We start from the raw sequence: 26,548 nt of genomic DNA on the forward strand, positions 1-26,548 counted from the left end.
TTCTTTTTATATTTTATTTTATTTGCATCCAATGTTATTTAGTTAGACCCCCGTTATAATAGAGATTAGTTTTTTTCCGCTTTTTTTAAAAATTAATACAGTCAAACCCCCATAGTAAACATAATTTATAGTGAACTTCTGAATATAGTGAACGAAATGTTCGCTCCCTTGCCTTGCTATGAACATATATTATTTTTTGTGGATATAGTGAACCAAAAAAAGAGAGGAAATTGCATAATATGAACTTTTTTCTGTCTTCGACTGATTTTTTTCTTCATTTTTTGGTAATTTTGAAATTTTTACATGAAATGCATAATCCGATTTTCAAAACCATCTGCTGAGTGGAATGTAGCCATAAGCATTATATCTTCTTCTATCTCAGTTACCCGTCCTTAAATAAAGGCCATCTCTAAATTTTTTTTTGTGCGCAAAACGAAGAGTAATTAAAAATAAAAGTGAACGCATTTTTTGTTACTACATATTGTTTTCTTTAAAAATTATATTTTTATTTCTTTTTATTGGTCATTTGATTAAACAATGCGCAGTACAAGGAAGTAGTTCGGAAAAATTAGTTAAAATAGTTTGCAGTACGGATATAGTGAACTCTCCGTTAAAGTGAACCGAAATTTCGGTCCCTAGAACGTTCACTATAGCGGGGTTTGACACTAAAAGAAAAAATCCGTTTTTTCTTAGAAAGTTCTGTTTTTTTTATTGACTGAAAAAAAACTTCCATATTTCACCTTTTTTCCTTTCTAGGTAAAACGAATTTTAAAATTGCATTCACTTGATTTAAAATAATGGATCGCGGTTTATATACATACCAGGGTGCGCAGCGTTTGTAAAAAGTACTTAAAGGTGCTTTTTTGGGGATTTCGCTTTTAAAAGCTTTTAAAGGTGCTTTTTTCAGCTGGCGTTGTTAAAAAGTGCTTTTTTTCCGAAATTTTTTTTTTCCTTCAGTGATATCTGGTGGATCCCATGCACTTAACGAAAAATGGGGAGTTGGTTACGTAATCATTCACACGGACTTCATGTCGTACCCACGTTATGACTTGCGCATGCACGCACACTTGAAACCGAAACCCGAGTGCTCCAATTCGGATAGAGAATATCAGATCCTTATGAAATGTTTTTATTTTTAATTTATTTTAATTTTGTTCTTGTTTATTTTATTTTACTTCTAACACTTTTTTTTGACTTAGGGGGTAAGGGTACTTTTGTTCTGAGTACAGGGTCAAGTTGAATTCACTCGGTGATGTGGGAAAGTACTGATTGTTTCGATTTACGCCCGTTTCTTTTTGGGGTTTTTTTTAACGCTAAAACTGTTTATAAAGTTTTTGTTTTTCAATAATATCATTAATTGAATATGAATTTTTTGAGTGCTTGAAAATTTTTGTAAAGCGCTTGAAAAGTTTTTAAAAAGTGCTTATTTTTGATTCAAAGATTTGGCTACGCACCCTGACATACGATTAACAAGAAAACACATCGCAGTATATATTCAGGACGTGATTTAACACTTAACATACCATTACCGGTCAAATTACCGTTTAAGAGCTTTTGCATCGAAAATACGCTCATCGCTTTTGCACATTTGACTTCATGACTTTTTCTAACAATTATATACAGTTAGTTAAAATATTCGTTTATTATTTTTTTATATTTTGTTTGTTTCAAATAATACTTGTCGTATACCTATTTCGTCCAGAACCGGTCATTTGACCCGGAGAACAATTTATTGCTTTCGAAGGTTATCGAATCAGAAATTACGATGTAATGCGTGTACAACGTATTACATTCTATGAATTACACATTTCTGCAAAGACTGTTGAGTAGTGAGTTCAATCAGAATAACTGTGAATTCAAATTTCAAGAAAGTACCTAAAATCTTAGATTGGCATTTTTGTATAAGGAAAAGTGACAAAAACTAAATGTTTTGGTAAGTCGCTTATATTTTATTTTGTTGGCGTTACTTCATTTCTAACTAACTGTTAGTTTTTACCCAGAAAAATGTCGAGATATAGCGATTTATAGCGATATAGCCAAAGATAGCGCAAATTTTTAGAAGAAATAATATTAATTATAATAATAATTGTAAGAATTATAGAAATAATAATGATTAGAAGAAATATGTTTGTGGAAAATGTACAATGTAAATGAGCAATAAATTAAAAATTCTTATTCTTTGTTATACATAAAAATTGGCAATATATAATTTCGTTTAATTATAATAAGGTTTTTTTTAATTTATTTCCTTCCTAACGTCCACATTTCATACATTCAATCAAGAAACATAAAGTACGGTTATTTGACCGTAATAGGTATATATTAAGTGTTAATTGTTATCCTAGGTGGTGGTAATTTATTGTCATTCACAATGCTTATGACTATTTTTAAAGGATGCAATAAATTTATCAGTTATACTTTCCGTATATAAAAATTTTATTCACTCTTTTTGTGCTATGTCAGACCAATTGTGTGGTTACTTTTGAGGTTAAAACATCTGGCCTTTTCAGTTAACTCGGTGTATGTCAATTATCTATAATAGCAGCCCTGGTAGAGCATATTAAGGTATTATGCAGCATATATAAGTATTATTTTAACTTTCACTTTTATGATATATTAATGAAAAGAAAAAGTCGCCTTTGTACTAAATATTTCTGCTTCTAAAATATGATAAAAGTGAAATGTAGTTTGTCTACCACTACAAAATTACAATTCCTACTCACTCGTAAATAATGTTAACTCGGTTCTACGTTGGGGTACCTCTTCATAGATGAAGGTTGACATGATCGATAAATATATCCCCACATTAAGGACTCGGACTTGATGTGAACATGCCTGATTGGACAGGAAACTCCCACTTCGATTTGAACACACCTACTTCGATGGATGGTCCACAGTTGAACAGTTGACTTGCTACTTGTGACTGTTACAATATCCACCTCGAGCTGTTGCTACTCAGTCTCGATCACACACAACGTATTCACTCTACTGCTGAAGGCAACACAAGGAGCGACCACGATCGTGAACTTAATACAACTCTCACTATCAGCCCTAAAAAGTGGGGTGATCTTAATACAGCTCTCCCGACTTCTCACAAAACAGCAATGAATCAACCAGTGGTATCCGTTCATCGAATTCTGTCACAGCTATAATTCTGGGGAGGAGTACTGTAGTGTGTCTACAACTAGAAAATTACATTTACAATTCACTAGTATGTAAGACATGTTTATTTCCAAAAATGAAGGCTGACATGGTCGATAAATATATCCCCCCCCCCAAATATTCTTTTTTTGGCTATGACAGTATTCGTTTGCAACGATGCAGCAACCTCACATTAGAACAATCATTTCTACTCAAACTACGATATTGAGTATTGACTGTGTTATTTAATTTCTCTGATTTTTCATATCTGTTTTTATATTTATATTTATTCTTTATTTTCCTCTTTTCTAGTGAACTGGAGTGCGCTTTGATGTACCCGCCCTTTATTTATGTGTGAGACTTCTCGAGAATATTATTAGAATTTACTGTTAAGGGTTGGGAGACTGAACTTTGTGAAAAATGCACTTCATTTTTAGTATGGTAAGTACCGATTTTCCTGTTTTGACTATATTTTCAAAATTCTCTCCAGAAAAAAAAAATACCCTCAATCATAACTTTAACACTTACTTGATTCTTGTATATCCTCAACTTTCATTCTTTGGGGATCTTACCAGCAGCTTTTTCAGGAAGTGCTTAAATGTGCTTATTTTCGATTCTCCTTTCTTAAAACCCCGGGTGCTTTTTCCATTGGGTGTGCCCTTGTGGAGGACATTTTGATGGAGCTAACCAATAACTCTTAGATAGGGTGAACAAGAATTGTGACGTCACGAGCAAGTGGGTAACATGTTAGAAAAGAATGTCTTGCTTTTTCTTTTCTTCAGATTAATAATTTTAGGTCTCCCTTGCATGTCAGAATAGTATGTTTAAGATCTTAATTGAAAGTGATAATTTAATTGAACTTCACTTCATTATTTAACATTCTTATGATACAGTCCTTAAAGCATATTAATCGGTTTTAGGAAAATAAAGCTATTGAATATTTTTTACTGTTATCCATATATCTGTTGATTGAAAATTTTATATTTTTCATAATCCACTTTAAACTGAAGAATTTTTTTTTAAAAAAAAATATGTAAATAATGCAACAAAAGATTACATTATTTTATGATTCAATTTTTACGCAGAAAATTATATTGCTTTACTTTCTTTCCACATCATTATTATGTAAAGAATTTCAATCAAAAATCAAAATTTTGAATTCAAACATTTTTCAATCAAAAATTTTGAAATTTTTGATTGACTTAAACTTTTTTTGGTTTATTTATTGCAGGAGCTATTTAAACTTAAAATAAACAGCGAAAATTATTATTTTAGTTCGAATTTTTTATTTTATGAGTCAAAAAGTGCATAAAAAGTGTCAAAATTTGATGTATATGCAAAACATGGTAAGTCCAAAACAAATTGATATTTTCCAATTCTGTAAAGTGTTAAAGAATTAGAAACCACTGCTGCCAGGAATGAACCACTTATAGCTCTGTAATTCAATATTTTAAAAATTAGCAACCATTTTAATAAAGTAACGGGTAAAAATGCTACAAATCAGAAACTTTTTTTTCAAGATAACTCCTACAAAATGTGAGAAAATCAATTTAGATCCAAAAGCAAGGTTCATTCCCTAGAACCATTTAATACGAATGCACAAAAAAAATTTGAGGAAAATCTAATGAAACGTTTTTGAGATTTTGTGTTTTGCGATGGTTGAAAAATCGGAAAAATGGATTTTGAGAAAAACACAAAATAACATTATACTTGAACTTTATTAATATATAATTGTAAAATATTAGATTAAACTGCCTGATTATCCAAATAATAACATTTTTATTGTCCAAAAAAATAGAAATTTCGTAAAAATTTACTTTTTTTAAAATTTTATGCAATATTTTAATTTTGAGTAAAAGATGGAAGAAATTTACAAAATTTGAGATACGTTCACTTTACAGAATGACTTCAAAGCACATCAATGTTTTTTAATATCATTTGTGCTTGAAATGATTTTCAAACACTAAATCAAGCACTGAACTATGGTGAAACGTTTAAAAAGAACATTTTTCAGTGTTTGAAAATCTGAGTGTTAAGATTTTTCCTTGATAATTGTATAAAATATTAAATTATTTCCTTCGATAATTCATAAAAATGCTTTTACATTGATTTATACATGGTTTTTTCTTTTTTTAAATTCTTTTTGAGTGCATTGAAAAATTAATAATTGTAAAAAGTTATTGAGTAACTGTATTTTACTATGAAAATAAAAACGATGAAAACACATTCAAAAAAAGTTCTAAGCCACTTTGATAAAGTGAAATGCAAAAACAAATTGAAAAACATTTCGCATGATAACTATGATTATACCTAATTGATATTCAATGTTATATGCGAGTATATTAATTTCAAGAAAAAAGAATGAAATAAAAAATTGAAATTCATGCATTGGAAATATTCATGTAAATAAAAATATTTATGCTGCAGTAATTAAAATTTTGACAGAAAATGGTTTTGTCCAACGGTGTTGTGTATAAGCATGGAAAGAATATGCATTCTTGCACTGGGTTATATTATGTAGAATTTGATTATCAGAACATCAGAAACATCCAAATGCTCATTTTTTTTGTAAAACTTACAGACGTTTCAAGATTTGTTTGCAACTTTTGTGCTGAAAACTGATTTCCTTGGAAGCGACGTTTTCGTTTTCTGGCGATAGATTTTTCCATAATTGGAAAGTAATAACAAGAAATAACGGCAATAAAACAAATATAACGATAATAAAACTAAATAACACAAAAATAAAATAAAAATTAACAAGTAATTATCAAAAATAAAAGCAAATGAAAGGTAACTAATTCAAAACGCTATCGCAAGTTTTAAAATAAACAAGGATCTGATTATTGACTTTGTTGCCAGATCAAAGTTTCAAAATAGTCTCTAAATTTGTTGCCATTCCAAATACATAATAATAAAATTCATTTTAAATCAAGTCTATTCAATAATACGGCATTGACGATAATTTCAAACAGAAACTGAAACCAAAAGGGGTAAAACTTCGACTTCCGCTTGAGAGAAAACAACTTCCGGTTTCAATATTTCGTGACAGAGCTTTGCAAAAAATGCTATAACTTAAGTTCTACTGTACATAGAGACAAAATTCAAAAGGATTTAGAAAGATAAACGTTTGTTTTATATGAAATATTCAAAATCTAAAAATTGATATTTTGATTAATTTTCACGGAAAAAAGGTGATGAGATACCTTAATAATACCAGGGGTCTGTTTAGAAGAAATTTGGGTCCGTTAACGGACACTTCACAAAATATCTTTTCATAAAAACGGACCCTTCACAAAATGATTTTTCATTTAATCGGACCCTTCACAAATTTGTTTATCCTCATTATTATTTTGTTAATCGAATAAACCCTTCCCAGGGCAGAAAACAAGAAAGATGGATGTAACCGAATTAAGTTTTGTGTTCGGCAGACGATTCTTCCATTATTCGTCCGAAATGAATATTCTGCGTTCAACAGTATAAGCTAAATACCAAATGTTGCATCTCTAAATTAGAAGCAGCAATTGCTGTTTATTTTTGAAAATTTATTTTTTTTATCATAATTTTACAGTGCCGAGCATAATCTTATATCTATTTACAATTTAAAAACTCCTTGAAAAAGTTTTTTGTAGCAACCAGACCCTATTTGCACAAATTCATAAAAGCGGACCCTGGTTGAAGGAATGTGAGTAATTTTTTCACAATTTCACAAAAAAAGGATCTTTCACAAAATGTCTGGACAGACCCTTGAATACATAATGTAATCTTTTCCTGCTCAAACTATAAACCATATGAAGTAAATATTTCTTAAAATTAAACCCATACAAAGATACTAAAGATTGGAAAAGTTTTTATTCACAATAATGCTGATAAACTGTACAAAAATAAAGATTTTTGTACTATATTAAAAAATGCATGGAATACTCATAAATAAAAATGAAAATATTATCTTTTTTATGAATGACAATTCACTGGTCTGGCAGCTTCTTTTCAAAATTTTATATAAAATCTTCATAATCTTTAATTTTGTCATCAGCAGACCATTGCTTAAATTCTTCTTACCTTTTTTTTTTCAAGAGCAATAAATCTTTCTTCTGGTGCTTTTTTTTTGGGGGGGAGCCTTAGTTCCTTGGTTAAGTAATGATGAGGCAAATTTGGGAGAATAGAGGGGAATGCATCAGAAGTTAAGTCTGTGCTCTTTCGAGGTACAACAAGTATCGAACCATCTGCTCGTACTGCTTTATGTTCTCTTTCAATAAAGCGTTCTTCAAAGTACTTAAAACAGATAACTGTGGATTCAGTAGCTTGAAAGTCTTTTTGATGAGAGAGATTCTCCCATTGATTCCTTCATTCTAAATCTTTTGGGAAACTAGTGATATTTCTATATGCTTCTCCTTCGTAACTAGAACGGTACCCAGGTACACAGTATGATCGTGGCATCTGCAAAGGAAATACATATAGCATGTTCCATTTATTTACAAAAAAATAAATATCTAATTTGAGATGAATTTAAAAAACAAATAAAAAATAATAAAAAAAACTCAATTTTAATATACTTCTAATTGAAACGGCATCTAAAATTATAAATTAAATATCATCATTATAATTTCAGGAACAGTTTTAACAAATTTATAACATATGGGTGAAGCTAATGCTTGAAAAGTAAGAAATAAAAAAAAGTATATGAAACAGATTCAAAATATCATGGCAAAATAGTCACATAATTTGTTTTAAAATAGTCTCTTTCTGTAACTAAAATGGTGAAAAAATATCTTATTGCTTTTCATTCTTACTTCAGGCAAAATTATGAACAAAATTGAGTAATTCCATATCAAATCAAGCAATAATAATAAAACTTAAAAAAAAAAAATTATGTGAACAATTCAGTATTTATTTATTATTCAGTATTTATATTAGCATTAAACCTGCTTCTAATTTGAAATATACCAAGTTTCTGATTTTTTTTACCAGTTGCTGAGCTATGCAATTTTGAAAATTGATAAGTTTTTAAAATTTTAAACAGTTATAATTTGAAAAATAATTGGCTTTTGGGCGTTAAATTTTGTATCCTTTTGTTTAGTTTCTAATAACACTCAATTAAAAAAAAATTTAATTTACATTTACAAAAATGTAATGAATTTTTTTTTTTTTAAATGTTTTATATTGCTCTTTTTTAGCAATATCTGTGTCAAATAGTTCCAGTAATAGATTTTATAGTCAGTGATATCTTTTCTTAGTGAGATTTTTTATTACAAGTAAAAAAATAAATTTTAAAGATTTTTTACTTATGTAATGTAAAAACAACAATAACAGAATTACTGCTATTTAATTAAAATTAAGGCTTAATGTCTGTTAATATTTACACAGACAATTACTTCTATGGATATTAGTGTAGTAGATAATATCACTTGATAGCATGTAAGGCATAAAATAATTGAAGAAAAAAATTTTACAAGTTGACTAGGTTTAAAAAAATGTACGACTTCATACGCATAATGTTTTGAAATAAACTAAAGATGCAAAGTAATATTAAGCCTATATTTAAAAATTTAGCAATAAATGTATAAAGTCATAGCACATCATAAAATACACTGGTTATCATAAATTAAGGAAAATTCACAAAAATCGCGATAACTCAAGAAATTACACATGGAATTTTATGAAACTTACCCACAATATACAACACATAGTAAGGTATTAAACAACATAAAAAGAAATTATCAGACATTAATAGTAGTATAGAAATTAGCACATGTATAAAATAAACAAATTGGAAGTATCGGTTTGCAATAGAAAAAGTACCTTTAATATGGAATATGATTGCCTCTAGAAGCAATACAGCACAAACAGCGATGTGTGATGCTTTCAATTATGCGGTCTATCAGTTCAATAGGAAGTGAGAGCCATTGCTCTTGTAAAGCAGTTGCAAGCGTGGCAAGGGTCTGAGGGGGCGGATTGATGGCAGATACACGCCTCCCTAGAGCATCCCAAACGTGCTCGATAGGATTCAAGTCCGGGGATCGAGCTGGCCACTCCATGCGAGTAATTGTTTCCTGTTGAAGATAATCATCAACAATGCGAGCTCTGTGTGGTCTTGCATTATCGTCCTGTAACAGGAAGCAATCACCAATTGCCCCGGCATATGGGCGCACATAAGCATCAAGGATGTTGTCTCGATAAACCTGAGCATTCACGGTTCCCCTTGGAAAGACATGGAGGTATGTGCGCCCTCCTAAGGATATGCCTCCCCAAACACAGACACTGCCTCTTCCGTATGCATCTCTTTCACGGATGTTTGATGGATGATAACGGGTCCCAGGTTCTCTCCATATCAAATAACGTCTACTGTCACTTTCTAGACTAAACCTGGACTCATCCGTAAAGAGAACAGGCCTCCATTGATCTGACGTCCAGTGGACATGTTGTCGGGCCCACTGCAAACGGTCTCTCCTATGGCGTGATGTGAGCGGCACGCAAATGGCTGGTCGTCTCGCATACAGACCACCTTCGTGGAGCCTTCTGCGCACAGTTGACGTTGACACCAACCTTCCGGTGGCTGCAGCAAGAGAGGATCTAAGATGTGTCGGAGTAGCGGTTCTATTCCTGCGTGCACTTAATGTCAAATATCGGTCATCGGCACTGGTCGTAACAGTTGGCCGTCCTTGACTGAACCTCCTAGATGCCGAATCTGTGGTTTGAAATTGCCTCCAAAGTCTATGAACCACAGATGGACTCACATTTAGCCATCTGGCCACTTCTGATTGACTCTGCCCTGCCTCTAGTCTCCCGATGGCTCTCCATCGTAGTTCTTCAGGCAAATGATGCCTAGAGGTCATTATTACGAATTGGCTATCTCAGATTTTCAATGTCGCAATCACAGTAAAATTTGTGTGCTTTCTCTCAAACTTGGACTTTTATGCTCCAGGCAGATGACGTAAGCCGAGTGCAGCGCCACTAATTTGCATATTGCAATTTTACTCAGCTACTCTTAGTGGACAACATATGCAAATTTTGCACGGTTTGGCTTACTTTTGAAAGAGTTATCGCTATTTTTGTGATTTTTCCTTAATTTATGATAACCAGTGTAATATGCTATGTTTAATCTATTGAAATTAGTTTTTATTATTTTCATTAAAAAAATTATTTTATTGTTTTCACTGTCATTTATAGTACAATCATATGTGTTAATCTTCATAAAATGTATATATAGATTTCAAAAATATTTGCTAGTAAAGCAAAATTAAAACTATATGTATTTCTAATTTTGCTTTATTGTGTATTTAAATTATTTGAAGTACTAGAAACAGTTACTTTATTGTTTTTCAATGTTATTAAAAAAAATGTCAGGTAATTAAAAAAAGGCAAAACAGTAATATAAGATTTATGAGATTTCAGATGCTTCAATGCTGATAATATTTCGAAATGCTTCAAACCAAAACTAATATGCAAATCAAAATAAAGCTGCTTAAAATTTTAAATGTAGATAAAATTCGGTTTTAAGTTAGTAAAATCAGAAAATTTATTAATTTTGGAAAACTGGAAATAGACTAATTAAAAAAAAATTAAACAGCAATTGATAGATACTTGCTTTATATTTTACATATTACGTAATAAGAAAATACTAAAAAATTAAATAAGACCTGATGTTTATATAATGTTTCAAACCAAACCAAATGGAAAATCAGAACTAAAACTACAGTATAATTTTAAGAACATAAATTAAAATTTTGTATATATGAGTAATATGTGTTTCAAGAATTTAAAATTAGAAAAATTGTACTAATAATTCAAAATTGAAAACAAAAAATTAAAAACAATTGTTTTTATATGCATGTGTAAATAATTAAATTTGTAGGTACCAGGCCTTAGTAAATATTGATGCATCTAGCATTGCCTACTATATTACATACCTGGTAACAAATAAAAATATTTAATCTTAAAAAGACTTCATCTTTGCTTAATGTACTTAATCGAATTAAAGCTGCAAAGAATTTTTAACAATTTGAATTAAACAAGAAACTATAACAATTATTCACTACTGAAAATTTAAGCTAAAAATTCAAACATTTAATATTTTATACATATAATTTATATAAATCAATTGAGAGATACTTATGTAAATATTATTGATATTTATTCATTACTATGTTAAATGTCAAATAATTTAATACTAAAACTTCAAACCAAAATAAAGATGCTATGTAATTTTAAAAATGCATATTAAGTTTTAAAGGAAGGTATAAAATCAGTCTTCTCAAAATTTAAATCTGAAAACTAATTATTCCACTCTAAAATTAGAAGAATAAGAAAATTTATAAAAAAATTATTTTAGCATATATGTAAATGGATAAGTATTATTGCTTGATCTTCAATATTACATGCAAGATTACTAAAAAGTATGACATAAAATCTCATGTTTATGTTTCAAAGCAGAACTATTTTTTATTAAAATAACTATTTGTCATTGATACGTAGATAAATAAGATATTCAACAGAAATGCACTGTAAATTTTGTTTGTACTTAATATATTACAAACAATAAAATATACAGTATGAGAAATATTGTACAAATAAGAATTACAGGTTTTTCACATCAATGAAGAGAAAAATGCAATATAGCGTCGAATAATCCAATATTTGCACGATGTAAAGCTAAAAAATAGATTTAATGTAAGCTAAAATAATATAACTAATCTCAATTACTATGTAATCTATAAAATATCTATCTAATAAATCATATTAGTAACTTTTATACAAAATAAACAGATGGAGTTAGCATTTTAATAACTTGAAAAGCAATGAACAATTTATTTAGAAGAAAATCTAGTACGTAACAATTTTTTCGATAAGTTACTCATTGTTACAGGGTGTGATTATAATCGATACGCTTTTAATTTAAACGTTAAATTTGATTAAAACAACACAATATATCTAATACATTAGAAGAAACATTTAAATGTATTTAAATAAGATAAAGTGAACTTACTTCTCAAAAGGTTTGCTTTTCAAAGATGAACACTTTTCAAATAGGTCGCTTCTAATCGGTTTAAATGGCTACCTCAGTCCGCTGTCTTTCTTTTCGACCTTCGTCAACTTAAAATCTAACACCCAGAGAGTAACATCACAACTAGAGAGTCGAAACAATATTTCGGCTGGAACACCCTATCTTTTGCTATCCTTTATCTATCCTTAGTTTTGAGCTAAACCGCAGTTGCGTTACATGGAGAGGAAGACAGCGAGTACCTCCCACGGTTAGCTTGACGGCAAGGGGACTCTAACCCAGGATCTGTCTACCACTGAGGATATGTCATGTCAGCACTGTGGTTGGTGCAAGCCGGATGCGGAATTCGTATCGCCTGTGTTCGCATTATTGGAAGACGAACGCCCTGTCTCCTGAGCAATCACGGCTCGTGATTTTCTCATTTTATTTTATTTTGAACCCATCGTTGAACAGCCATAGCCTTGTAATTTTGGACCCAATCCAGAAGACAAGTGAACTCCTAGATCGGTACCACCAGAGGTATTGATTTGTTATGGGAACATGAAGGACTTTAAAACTCGACATATTTAACGTGCATCAGTCACCATTCACTACCATTTTCATTAATTTATTCTTCGGCTGGCGAGGATCGAACCCGCGACCTCTTGAACATCGGTCCAGCACCCTACCGACCAAGCTATCTCGGTGTTTACACTGGTCAGGATAGCCAGGTACTCCCCGTATAGTAAATGGTTACTGCTATGCGTTAAATCTGCCGGGTCACAAAGACTTCCATGTTTCCATAACAAATCATACCTCTAGGGGTACTGATCCAGAAGTTTCTTTGTCTTCTGGATTGGGCTTAAAATTATAAGGCTACTGAGTTGAACATTAGTAGTCGTAAAACCAAAATTGGTCAGGCTGTTCAACGACTGTTTCATAATTATAATATAACATTTAATGTTTACGCAATTCGTTCGACTACGATCCATTTCAACTTACCATCGATCTGCCAATCATTTCACACGTTTGATTAAATATTTGCTTGTCCGCATATGCGTATGCTGAGCTGAATTCGGTAGGAAGGTTTCTGGTACTCTCATGTATAGCAGCCTTTTGCAAGGGGTTCTCAATTTCAGAATTTTCAGGCTTCATTTTCCGCCCTCTGAAATTAAATCGAAAAATTCTCTCATTTTTGCTGATCACTGGGTAGCCAATTTTTTTCCTAATAGCAAAGGAAAAATGTTTTTCTCTTGTTAATTTCATCGTCAGTGAAGTGCTGTCGTCTTCGTCACTGGCAAGCTAAACGGCCTTCTCGCTCTCATTATATATAGATCAGTACCATAATCCTTGAATTTGACATGGGGATCATTCACTAATTACGTATTTTGATGTTTATCCCCAGAGGAATCAAGAATTACAAAGCTTTATTGCCTCTAAATTTCCGTCTCTCATTTATTCCTTAATTTAATAAAGATAAAAATTGATTGAGATTTTTACTTGCAATATTTTTATCTGAGGGTCCATCCACCTGTAATTTACTACATTTTTTAAAAAAAATTTCTTGTATTTAATTAATTTTTTTATTACTTTTTGTTGTTGTATTAATACTTTTAAAATTGTCAATGCTCTTAATTTCTTTTATGAAAAAACTCAATAATACTTAAAGGCAAGATTTAAAAAAGTATGGATTGTTTTTCGCAGCATGTCCTTATTTAGAATTTGTGCAATTAAACCCTACATTCAATCAATAAATCAATCAATTAAAAAAGTATGAAGTTAGAGGCTTTCACTATTTTAAATGCAGCAAAAAATCTTATGTTATTCCAAAAAACTCTAAATTCATTTCTTCATGATTTGATTTAAAAACAATTGAAATGAAAAAAAAAAATCAATCATCTGAAGTTTGTTAAATATTATGAATTTAGGGGCCATATAATAATTTTCTCCTAACAAAAATGTTTTGTTTCAAAACTCGTTTATTTACATTCCAAAATTATTTTTTTTAATCATTACATGAGAGAAATGCTGAAACCAAGTAACAAATTTTAATAAAAATTATTAGGGGTTATTCACTAATCTACATTTGGTATACCAATTTATTGAAATTTTCTTAATCTGCTTAATTCTTTACATAACTCTATAAATTCGATATGATCAATAACATAATCTTGTTAATGTTTTGTTGAATATGCTTTTATGAATAACTTTTATTTAAATCTAAAAAATACACTTGTGAACCTTTATAAATAATAGTTAAATTAATTATAATTTTTAATAAACTTCTTTACCTTATTAAATAAAGTAATTAGTATTGATTTAAGAAATATAATGGGTCACTCAATATTAAATATGCTTAAAATTGGGTATTAGTTTTTTTTATGTTTTCAAATGTAATCAAGAAAAGAGCTCTTTGTCAGAAACTAACTATTTAATCATGATCACGTGAAGTTCTTGAAAATTATTTTGCATTTTGTCAATGCATATAAGAGGAACTTCCAACAATAGGAAGAAAATACTTTTATTAGTGCCCATATCCTAATTATGATATTTTTTAAAGTTCTCACAAATATTTTTGAGCACTTAAGAGGTGCTTATTTTTTGATAAATTTGGCTGCGCACTCTGGTTTTAGCACATTAAAATCGATGATTAGATCAAAAGTTATTAAGGGTGGACTCTTTTTAATTTTTCGCACTCTGTATGCCATGTACACCTAATTTTATACAATTTTTTTTTATTGAAACAATAAAAACTTTTTATGAAAGTTTTCTTCAAAATTAAGAGGTCATTAATGCTAATTTCACTCTTTGCGTATTTCGTCAGATCTCGAAAATATTTTAAATCCAACAAAAATTTTACCCACATTAAAAAAAAAGGGTTAGATTCAAAACACATTTTCGCTGACCAAGAAAACTCAAGACCACAAACGTAGGCGCAATGTGAGAAATCGTTAGACCACACGACAATAATTTCTGTCTAAAACAAGTTTTAACATATTTATGATCTAGAAAGAAAGGTTTGAGTTTAACCTACTTATAATTTTTCTCTTCAAATAAAATTTCTGGCCGCAGCTGTCAACTGGTAGGCTCCTTAAGGATCATGTACAGGGCTGCTGTTATTATCTAACCTCCTTATTTTGAAACAAAACTATTTGTTAAATATGAATAAAAATATGTCTTAGCCCATTAACCGACCAAACAACCACGTGTTTTAATTTTTCTGAGAACATTAACATCTAGTGAGAAATTGTCAGCTTATGAAAAAATATTTGTTATTGCTAACGCCAAAAAGGTTGCGTCCAAAAACATCCTGAATCCAACTTCTGAAAAATTGATTATTTTGGTTAACTAGTAGTTTTTATTTGAAGTAACATTTGAAATTATACTTTATCCTAGCAGTTCACAATTTTTTTTCCGTTTGTGGAACCCCTAATAATCAAACTTCCTTCTGTGGAACCCCGATTTCATAAATTAAGTTCGTTAGACAAGTTCGTTAAGTTCGTATACAAACTAATTATTAAAAATTACTAATATGAAAGACTACTAATTATGAAAAACTACTAAAAGACAATTATAAATTTATTAACCAATAAAGGTCTATTTCAGTTTTGAAATATTTAATAGTAGGAATGAAATTTTTTCGTATCTTAAATTAGGTTTGATATCCAACTGTTGAAGCAGCAAGCGCAATCTAATCTAGGTATGAATTTGTTTTCAGTCATAAGCTAAAAATGAATGAAATAGGCCGTTGAAATGAAAACTAAAAAGACCTTAAGTTGAAATTGTTAGGGAAGCACATTTCTTTATTAATGAATTTAGTTTTGATTTGAGAATCGCAATGGGAAATAGTAATGCAAATTTGTGTAAGTCCATCAATAAGTTGTTTGTATTTATTTTTTCATAAGTATGTGCCTTTATTTTGTCAATTTACTTTAAATAATTCAGTAAAGACATCCGAAATATTAAGTAAATAATGATTGTAATAATGATGTAAATAATGATTAACGTACCTAAATATAATTGTAGGTTTCAAAAATTTTATACAGTTCAAAGTCTCGGTATCCCTTTAAATCTTCCACGGAACCATAAGGTTCCGCGGAACACCATTTGGGAACAGTAACTTTAGCCCACAGAAGAAAATCGTGATCGCTCTAAAAATTTTCCTCGATCTTCATACAGACATAAGTTACGGTCATAACAAGTTGTAGCGAATTTTTAATCTACGTGGTGCGTAGCGTTTTTAAAAAGTGCTTAAAGGTGCAAATTTTTAATCATCGTTTTCCAAAAGTCCTAAATGGTGCTTTTTGTATTGGGTGTTTTTAAAAAGTGCTTAATTTTCCTTTTTCAAAAATGAAATTTTTTTCTTGACCATGTCGATTTTCGCCACGTATTATGCAAAAGCCTGGTTTTCACATTGCTCTATTCAACATTTTCACAGTTCATTCAAACAAAATGCATTTCCGCTTTCCGTCGGTCCGTAGCGTATGAAAGCGCCTACCATTTTACATGTTTGATGAAATGCTTGCGGGTTCGCAAGTACGTTTACTGAACTGGATTCGGTGAGATTCTTGCACTCTCATGTGGAACTCTGCTACAATTTGCATGATATTCTCAATTTCAGGTTTCATTTTCCACCCTCTGAAATCGAAACCGAAAAATCTCTCGATCTTTTTATGGTGGAAAATGAAATCAAGAAAAGCGTTCATTGTCAGAAACTAGTTATTTTATCATGATCATGAAAAGTCTTTGATAACTAGTTTGCATTTTGTAAATATTTTTAGTGCTTAAAAAAGATTTCTAGTGCTTACAAAGTATTTAAAAAGTGCTTATTTTTTGGTGAAAGATTTGGCTACCAACCTTGATCTAATAAACAAGAGAAAAAATCACACATAGAAAACTGGAAATTTACACAAAAAGAAAATTTATACAAACCTGTAAGTCAACTTGTCTTTACCTATGAAATAGTAAATCGCATGCATTCATAGTGAGGGAAAGAAAAAGCAATACTTAAGTTTAATGATTTTTAATTCATTTTTATTGTCCAGTGTATATCTTATAGAAATAATTAATCAAGTTTTATAAAAACGCAGTAAAAACTTATGCCGCCACTTCTATGTTACTCACATGTTTCTTTTGCACCATGCACATATTCGTTATTTTAATTAAAAGTGTTGTGAACATAGTAATAAATTTTTATTTCATTTTGTGATTTGAAATGCTTAGTAAAACTTTGCTTATGCTTTTTGTTATCTTTTCAATTTACGCAGGACAATTTGTGGCCCTTAATTTTTGGACAGGGATATTAGGGTGTAAGATGAGCTGTCTAATGTGAAGTAACATAATTCTGGTAAGAATTTTTTTTTTCTTGCTTCATAAATTAAGATGTCCGCGTAACTTTTATTTATCAATCATAGTTCTAAAAAAATTTTAGTGTTGTTCTACTTGCAATGGAAATATTTTTTTATGATTTTTTAAAAGATTTTGATGCCACTTGTCAACTTTTGATACATGTTTCTTTTGCTAGCTTTCTTTTCTTCTCAAAACTGCAAACTGAAACACAAACATATTCTCTAAAAGTACTGCTCCAATAAAGTTAAATTTTGTTGAACAGACTTTTTTATGAAACATTTCTGGAGTGATATAACCTACAGAAAATTGCAAAAGATAATTGAATTAATATTTTGAAAAACACCCCCGCGTGTGCGTTAAATTAATGAAAAGCGTATACTAATTACTAAAAAACAGCTAGCATTAATATAGTGAGGGATCTTAAGTGTAAAAATCTTAGAATGTACCACTTTATTTTAATTTTTAAAATCAACTGAAATAAAATTTGCAGTAAAAAAAATCAATCAAGTTTAACCATTTGACTCAGATAGAACATCGATTTCCCTTTTATACATTTTTTTCTGACTATCTAATTACAAATAAAAATTTATTTTGGTATTTTATAATTATAACAGCAGTCTAGGTTACTAAAAAAAATCTCTTACTTTATCGGAATTATATTTATGCTAAAAATTACCATAAAAAAAGTAGTTTAAAATTTTTTATCCTTGATATTCAAAAATTTATCAAAAATTGATTTTAAAATTATATTTCAATGATGAATAACGATTTCTCTTCGATCTAAATAACTGCGAAGAAATGAAAATTTGAAAAATTGCTTGGACATAAGCCATCCGACATTTCATGCTGTATTTCATAACCATAAATTGTTAAAATGCTAAATATGATATTTTCACTCATTTTGATCTAAATTAATACAAAATTTTATGAAAAATGTGTTTAATAAAAATTCTGCGTCATTGCTAAATTTTAAAGAAAGTGGTAATATGAAACACGAAACTAAGAAATAATTTATTTTTTATACTTAAACAATACAGATTTTTATTTTGTTACTAAACATTTAGTTGAATTATGATAGAAATTAAAATGAAAAATAAGTGTATAAATCATTTCCAATGAGCAAGAAAACGTGAAAGGCAGATTCTTACTCTTCAAAACCGATTGTTTTTTTTAAATTTTAGCAATTATTTTGCGTGTGCAAATAACAAAATTGAAATATTTTACACCGATGACTTTTTTAATTTTCATCAATTCTTCGATACATAATCAGAAGTTGAAAATGGTTAAAGGATTTCAAGATCTTCATCAATGAATAATGAAGGGTATTTACTTTTAGCAATGTTTATTACGAATTAGCAATAGGTAGGTGACGCATATTCATAAACTGAAATTATTAATAAGGATTTTATAATAAGCGCTAAAAAATTTAGCACCCCAGGCGCTAAATATATTTATGACCAAAAACAAGTTCAGCTGATTTCTGACCATGAAATTGAACAGGAAATTGGACTTAGAGTTCAAAAATTAGCCTATCGTAGGAAATAATTAATAAAACTTTTTGTTACCTACCCCACCTATAAAAAGTTATTAAAAAACATTAACTCAACTAATTAACACAATTAAAAATATTAACTAACTAAAAATATCAAATCAATATAAACAAAGGCCTGGATAGCTTTGTTGGTGGGGCACTGGACCCATATCCAAGAGGTCTAGAGTTCGGTCCCCACCGACCGAAGTGTAGTAAACGGTGACAGATACCCGTTAAATCCTCCATGTTCCCATACCAAATCAATACCTTTGGGGGTACTGATCCAGGAGTTTCCTTGTCTTCTGGATTGGTTCAAAATTTCAAGGCTACGGGGTTGAACATTACTAGTCGTAAACCCCAAAACTGGGTCGACTGTTCCTCGACAGTTATAAAATAAAATAAAATAACTCAATTAAAGAGAGCAGCGAAAACAGTTTCTTAATAAATTTTTTTTTAAACTAAAAATCCAAGACTTTTCAGGGGAAATTTCAAATTTAACAAAGCAGAGTTAGCCCATAACAGTAAGCCTATATTTGGCATCAAAAACTTTCATTTCAAAAACGTTAGTTTTTGTAAAAATAAAAGAAAATATTTAAAAAAAATATTTCTCCAAAGTCTTTGGTTAGCCGCCTCGCCAATAAAAAGTAATGGCCAAAACGTTACTCAAGCATCAGTTTTAATTTGGCCCCAGTTTTGCAGTACATTTGAAAAAACAACGCTAAAAGTGGCTTCGCAACTATTTTTCTTTCTATTGCTATAAACGCTAAAATAGAATTTTCGAAAATTGATAAAAGCAAAATTTATTTTTGAAAATATTTCGTTGCAATCTGTAGCGTATCATGCGAAGATTCCAAATATAACTCAACTTTGATTTTTTTTCCTTTTGCACTTCAGAGTTGGGCTAAAATTTGCTTCAATAAGAACATGCACCGAGGGTTGGTTTAACATTGGGTTGTCTGGTAATTGGTAATAAGTATTGGTCCTAGAAGGACTTCCATTATTGGAACAAGAATCCTTTCTATCTAGGACCAATGTTAAAAAGTATAGACACCCCACTATTTAACTAACATTATAAGCCTACAAGGGACCTAGATAGAAATGATATTACAAAGCTTAAACACTTCAATATCGGAAGTTATTCTAAGCAGGGTATCTGCGCACCTGCAAAATCTTGAAAGTCATGGATTTCAGTATTGAACAAAATTTGTCCTGAAATGTCGTGATTTTAATTATTTTTTTAAAAAAATAATAGATTTTGGTCGCCGAAAAATCTAATTTTTAAAATGGAATCAACACCCCTCCCCCTCCAATTTCATGAAGTTCCGAATATCTAAATTTGTAACAAAATCCCCATTCATAGTTATATTTTATTAAAATATGAAATGTTTTTTAGGAATAATAAAAGATTGATTTAGCATATCTTTTAAATTTGACTCATTTATTGAAGTAATATAGTCTATTAAATGTAACAAAAAAAAATTTTAAATTACTTTTTACTTTACAAATAAAAATTGCACTAAAACATAAATAGAAGAACATTTTTTGAACCTGCAGTAACTGCTATTTTTATTCTCCAACCTAGTTTGTAGTTTGCACAGTCTCAGCTCATTGGTTTGGCAAACTGCTGCACTCATTGACTTCTGGAAAAATAGACAGCCTCTATTCTTTGGCTCCATGGTCAACCTATCAAACAGTGTTTTGCTAGTGTGAGGGAGATTTGTCTTTAGTCTATTTACGAATTACAAAGTGCCAAAATAATGAGTGCCAGTTAATAAGAGTAGATCATCATGGAATAAAGTGTTTAATAACTAACCATCACATTACTGTCTAACACAACATATGTTAGACATTGTTATTAAAGATTTAAATGTTGACAACATTAGTTCTTTTATAATGCAATTTTTTCTTTCTTCATTTTCCTGAGTTTTATGCATTTTGTTTCTTTTTCAAAGTTTTTAATGTAAATACAATTTTTTGGTTGTAGTTTTTGTCATTATATATGCACATACATAAATGCTTGCTGGTCCTTAAAAATATATAAATATTAGGTGTATGAAAAACATAGAATTTTTTTTTGTGTGTGTGTGGATTGGTGTTTATTAAAATTTAGTATAAATATGGCAACATTAAGAAGCAAAATGGAGCAATGAAGACATTTATTTACATGACACATAATTTGAAGAAGAAAAGAAATATTGAAGAATTCGTTTCATTTATGAGCATGGTAGCCAGGTTAAGATATTCCATGCACATTGAAGCATAATAATATTTATAACTTTAACATAAAATCACTTTTATAAACTTTTTGAAATGGAAAAAAACTTTGAAAAACCTTATTTAATAATTGTATATTTTGTTCTCACTGCCCCATATCTCTTGTGAAGCATAACGATATTTTCGAATTTTATTATTACCATACCTGCCAATTGTTTTGCTTTACTCCTGTATTTTACGACCATCACCTGTCAACCCATATATTCTAAAATTTCTCTGTATTTTTTCAAGAAAGTTATTTAAAAAAAAATTTACCCCATAAAATATCCGCTGATGACAAAAATACTTCTCTTATTCCTCAACAGATAGTGCTATTGCTAGCACTGCAGTACGTTGAGTGTTAATAGTTTAAGTATTCCTTGTAGTTAGTCTAATTGTTGGACGTTTTCGTGGTTTTCTCCGCCATGTACTGCAAAGACGGGTTAGTTCCTTCAAAAAGTTCTCCACGAAGGCAAATTTTGCCCTGTTCTTGATTGATCCAAGAGTTCCCTTGTCTTCTAGATTGGGTTCAAAATGACAAGGATACAGAGTTGAACATTAGAAGCCGTAAACCTAAAATTGGATTGGCTGTTTAACAATGGTTATAAGATAATTTATAAATAATGGTTTAAAAAATCATCTTTAGATTAAGATTTATATACATATTATTTTGCTAAATGTAAGTTCTTATATTATTTTCAATTTTGAATCTCTCTTTTTGACTTACATGATTATGCATGATGCATCAAAACTTTACTCGTAGCCTAATAAATGTCGATAGTAAAATCTCTGTTATTTTATTTGTTCAGTGTTGTCAGGTATGTATTACATTCATATGATTCATCATTGTTTTGAAAGTATATGCATTTATTTTGCAGCTGCTGTCAGTTCCTTGGCTTAGTTTGACTCTCAATGTGAAGAGCTTCTCCCAAATATTTTAGTCCTTCTGCAAAGGAGTCTTCTTGATTGTGATGATGAAGTGAGAGACAGAGCAACCTACTATTTTAATATCTTAAATCAGAAGCAAAAAGGAATTTACTCCCAGATCATATTGAATGGTACATCTCTTTTTGTTTATTAAATTTATAAATAAAGCTTTGAAATTTATATTTACAATAGTTTAGTGAAAGTAGGTATGAAGTGATATTTTAAGAAAAGCTTAATTTTTTAGTGTAAAATCAACTATTGCAGATATGGATTCCAAATAGAAAATGCATGCAGTTTCCTAATTATCCAGGGTTTCCACTTCACAGGAGAAATACAGGAAATTTTGATTTTTTTTTCTGTACAATTTTGCAAAATACAGGGAAGTTAGTTTCGTTTCGTCTCTGAAAAAATGGTGACCACTAAACGCATAATCTATGATACTCCAACTATACTCAACTGTTTCAATTACCATAGCATTATTTAAATATGTTCATCTGTTCCTTTTTTTTTCTCCAAGTTTTTCCAGCAATTAAAACTAGCATAGTTAGACTAATATAGCTCACACAAGAGCACAGTAATTGCGTTTCCTTTTATGATATTGTCTATAATGCATGGTGCATAGCGTTTTTTAAAAGTTCTTAAAGGTGCTTATTTAAGATTTTCGTTTTTTTAAAAGCAATTAAATCTGCTTTTTTTCATGAGGTAATTTTAAAAAGTGCTTAACTTTCCCTTCTCGAAGATTTTTTCTTCTTTACCATGTTGCTTTACGCTGCGTATTATGTAAAAGCGTGGTTTTCACATTGTTCTATTCAACGTTTTTACAATTCATTCAGCCACAATTCGTTTCGGCATACTGTTTGTCCGTAGCGTATAATAGCACCCATCATGGTGACATATTTGATGAAATACTTGGGGGTCTGCATGTGCGTCTACTGAGCTGAATTAGTTGAGATTCTTGCACTCTCATGTACAACTCTGCTGCATTTTCTCAAGATAATCTTAATTTCAGGCGTCATTTTCCACCCTGTGACGAACTGAAAAACCTCTCTATCTTTTTATAGTGGCTAATATAATCAAGAAAAGAGTTTTTTGTCAGAAACTAGTTATTATGATCATGTAAAGTCTTTGAAAATTCTTTTGCATATAGTGCTTAAAAATATTTTTTGAGTGCTTAAAAAAAGTACTTTAAAGATGCTTATTTTTTGTTGGGAGATTTGGCTACGCACCCTGCAATATGCACAGGGAATTTTTTTTCCCAGATTTGAGTGGAAACCCTGGTAAAGTTTTGAAATTTATATTAGCAGTAGTTTAGAGAAAAAAAGATTTGAATATACAGTGTTATATTTTGAAAAAGCATTACTTTTTAGTTTAAAGATGGTTTCTGCACCCGGCTTCTGCACCCAGAGCCCAAGGTCAAGAAAACTGAGATGGGCACAGTAGGCCTTGGCCCTCTATGAGCTGTCGCGCTACTGTGTAATGTAGTTATTAGATTTTTGTGTCGATTAACCGTTCAACTTGTGTGGAAGGTTTCTTCATTGCCAAAAATTAGACGATCAGCCATTGTTTCATTCTCCATGCTTTCCAGCATAAGCGTACCGTAATTCATACATTTGCCGTAGTCTTCCTGCTCGAATTGCTGCACAAGTTGAATCCAGTATGGTTTCGTTTGCAGCCAGCCTCTGTCTGAAAACACGCCACACCGTTGTTTATGACATTTCTAACTACCTTCGTGTGTCGATTTTTGTGGGCTTCGTTCATATGTGCGGCGAATTCCTTCAACATTTTCAGCTGAAACACGTATCCTTCCTTCCGCTACTTTTCCCATTCACAAACAACCCTTTTCTTCAAACATCCTTTGCCAAGGGCCGGGGTAGCCTGGTTGGTAAGGCGCTGTGCCCAAGTCAAAGAGTTCGAGGGTTGGATGCCAGGCAGGCCGAAGGCTCCCTGTGTAGTAAATGGTGACTGGCGCACATTAAATCTTTCGAATCGCAAAGTCCTCCATGTTCCCATAACAAATCAATACCTCTGGAGGTACTGATCTAGGAGTTTCCTTGTCTTCTGAATTGGGTTCAAAATGACAAGGCTTTTGGGTTAATGACAAGGTCGTTAATGACAAGGTCGTTAATGACAAGGTCGTTAACCCAAAATTAATGACAAGGTCGTTAACCCAAAATTGCGTCGGTTGTTCAACGATGGATATAAAACCAAACATAAAACATCCTATGCCATCTGCGGATGTTGTTCCCATTTGGGGGTTCTTGATTGTAACGCTGACGAAATCTTCTCTGCCCTGTGATGACATTTGCTAAATTCTAACATGCAGCATTCTTTCTGCACGGGTCATTTTCACTAATAAACTCGCGCATGTGCAGGATTCCGCTTCACTGCGCCTGGACCTTACGTAAAGAAGTTTTTATGTTCAATCTACTTTCGATGTTCATCTTAGCGATAAATTATTTTTTATTAAATAGTTATAGCTGTTTGCAATCGCTATATTCATTTTAAAATACCCAGTATAACTTGAGGCATAGGTTGCGTTAAATAAATAAGAGATTAAATAAGAACAATCACATTTTTATTACATAAAAATTTAACATTTTAAAGAAATATAAGCATAATGTGGGGAGAGTAGATATCGACAATGTTAACCGTCGTCTATGAAAAGGTGCCCCAACATAGAATCGAGTCAACATGTTGGTTATATTAATGAATTGGAATTGTATTTTGTAGTAGCAGATATACACTACACACTAAAGCATCGAAAGGAGGGGGGGAAATGAGGGTGTAGCTCATATTTAAGACACAAAAATGTCTTTATTTTCGGTAGGTGAACGATTTCCTACTGTGAGCTAGTGTTTGAAATGCAGGATCAAAATGTGTGGTTTGTAAGTCAGGAGTTAGTAAAAAAAATTTTGGCCATTCCTTTTTTTTTTTTGCAGGTTGCGTAACGCTGAATTAGCGTTTGGAGGGCAGTCTTCTAACTTCCTAAAGCAAAAGTTATCCGAAACTCGTTTTGGCCATAATCTATTCTTTGTCGTTTTAGCCATAATCTATTCTTTGTTTATTCTTCGATTTATTACAGTAAACTAATTTTTGAAGTTGTGATTTCTAAGTAATGCATTAACTGAAATTTAGTTTGGTTATTTTTGGCAGACTAACGAAAATTTTAGTTGAGTTGGCATACGATTTAAATTTTCTTCTGTGAGTTGATATTGCGAGGTAAAATTATAACTATTCCTATTGCAAAATTACATAACTCTCTTTTTTTCCTATAAACTTTTTTGGCAGTTGATCTAACGAACATTTTTGTTGACAATGTCTGTTAGCATTTGGTCTACAAAGAGTTAATGCTTAGAAGTAAAATTCATACTTGTAGTTTCTCTGTCAAAGGTTAGCTAGAATTTGCTTTGGCAATTACTTTGTGTTAAACCAAACACAAAGTAATGGTGGGTTAAAAAACTATTTATGGTGATCTAATGATATAATACAACATTTGTCGACAATATTCAATATTTCTAAGACAAAAGATGGATAAAATTTGTTTTGAGTATTACCTTTATCGGAGGGTCTGAATTGAATAAAATTGGCCAACAATTTTCCATAACTATAACAGTCTAAAGTTTGATTCAAACGTGTAGTTATGTCAAATATTAGTTAAAATATTTTTGGAGCTTAAAATTGTTTTGGCTGTAAAATTTTTTGGTGAGTTTGCTAGCGAAAATTTTTGTTTAGCAGTCAATTTTTTGGTGAGTGGCTGAAATTTTTTTTGTTAAGCTTAAGATTTTCTTTTACGGATTAACTTTTCAAGAGTTGCCTAAACCTTGTTATGGTCAGAGTTGTTTTTAACGGCTGAGCTATCGAAATATTTTGTCGAGTTAACGAGGACATAAAATTTCCTTTAACACATTGAATGCCATTCTAATTTCACATGGCTTGCCCAACTGGCAAAAATTATTTTCTCAGTATGTATTGCATTAATTTCTTCAAACCATTTTAGTAACGATACTAATATTAAAAAATTAAAAGCATTAAAAATTTACTCGAATTATGTGTTTCTAATAATCTTGGCTTCGCCAGTCACCGGTGACCCCCGTGGAGCTGCGAACAAACTTAGTGCCGGTCACCGGTGACCCCATGGCATTCAACATGAAAAAAATTATCTTATTTTGCCTATTTTTTGTCAGGAAAAGCAGAATTCAAAATTGTAGTTTTAATGTCAAAAATTTGTTGTTTTGGGTAGTTTTGATAGCGAACATTTTTTGAGGCTATCATTAACTGATTTCTGAGAAAGGGTTAACATTAGAAAGCAAATTTAAAAGTTGCGGTTTTTATGTTACAAATCAACTAAAACTTGTTTTGGCTATATTTTT

The 26,548-nt window shown here is 30.7% G+C and overlaps 1 protein-coding gene and 1 long non-coding RNA gene across 2 annotated transcripts in view; both read left to right on the forward strand.

Moving 5' to 3' along the window:
- LOC147808293 (uncharacterized) overlaps positions 1 to 17,484 on the forward strand; it is a 57,015-nt gene extending 39,531 nt beyond the window's left edge. The window contains exons 7-8 of the long non-coding RNA XR_015434936.1: positions 3,454 to 3,582; positions 17,386 to 17,484. This is a non-coding gene — a long non-coding RNA (uncharacterized LOC147808293). The remainder of the gene's footprint in view (positions 1 to 3,453; positions 3,583 to 17,385) is intronic.
- A 4,507-nt stretch (positions 17,485 to 21,991) lies between these two features.
- The window catches only part of LOC147808294 (coatomer subunit gamma-2-like), a 44,459-nt gene continuing 39,902 nt past the window's right edge, over positions 21,992 to 26,548 (forward strand). The window contains exons 1-2 of the mRNA XM_087166976.1: positions 21,992 to 22,069; positions 22,153 to 22,309. Of these exons, the coding sequence (XP_087023102.1) occupies positions 21,992 to 22,069; positions 22,153 to 22,309 (235 nt within the window). The remainder of the gene's footprint in view (positions 22,070 to 22,152; positions 22,310 to 26,548) is intronic.

This window comes from Parasteatoda tepidariorum, chromosome 6 (genome assembly GCF_982258835.1).
Source record: "Parasteatoda tepidariorum strain Cologne lab strain chromosome 6, Ptep-v5.0, whole genome shotgun sequence".
NCBI lineage: Eukaryota > Metazoa > Arthropoda > Arachnida > Araneae > Theridiidae > Parasteatoda > Parasteatoda tepidariorum.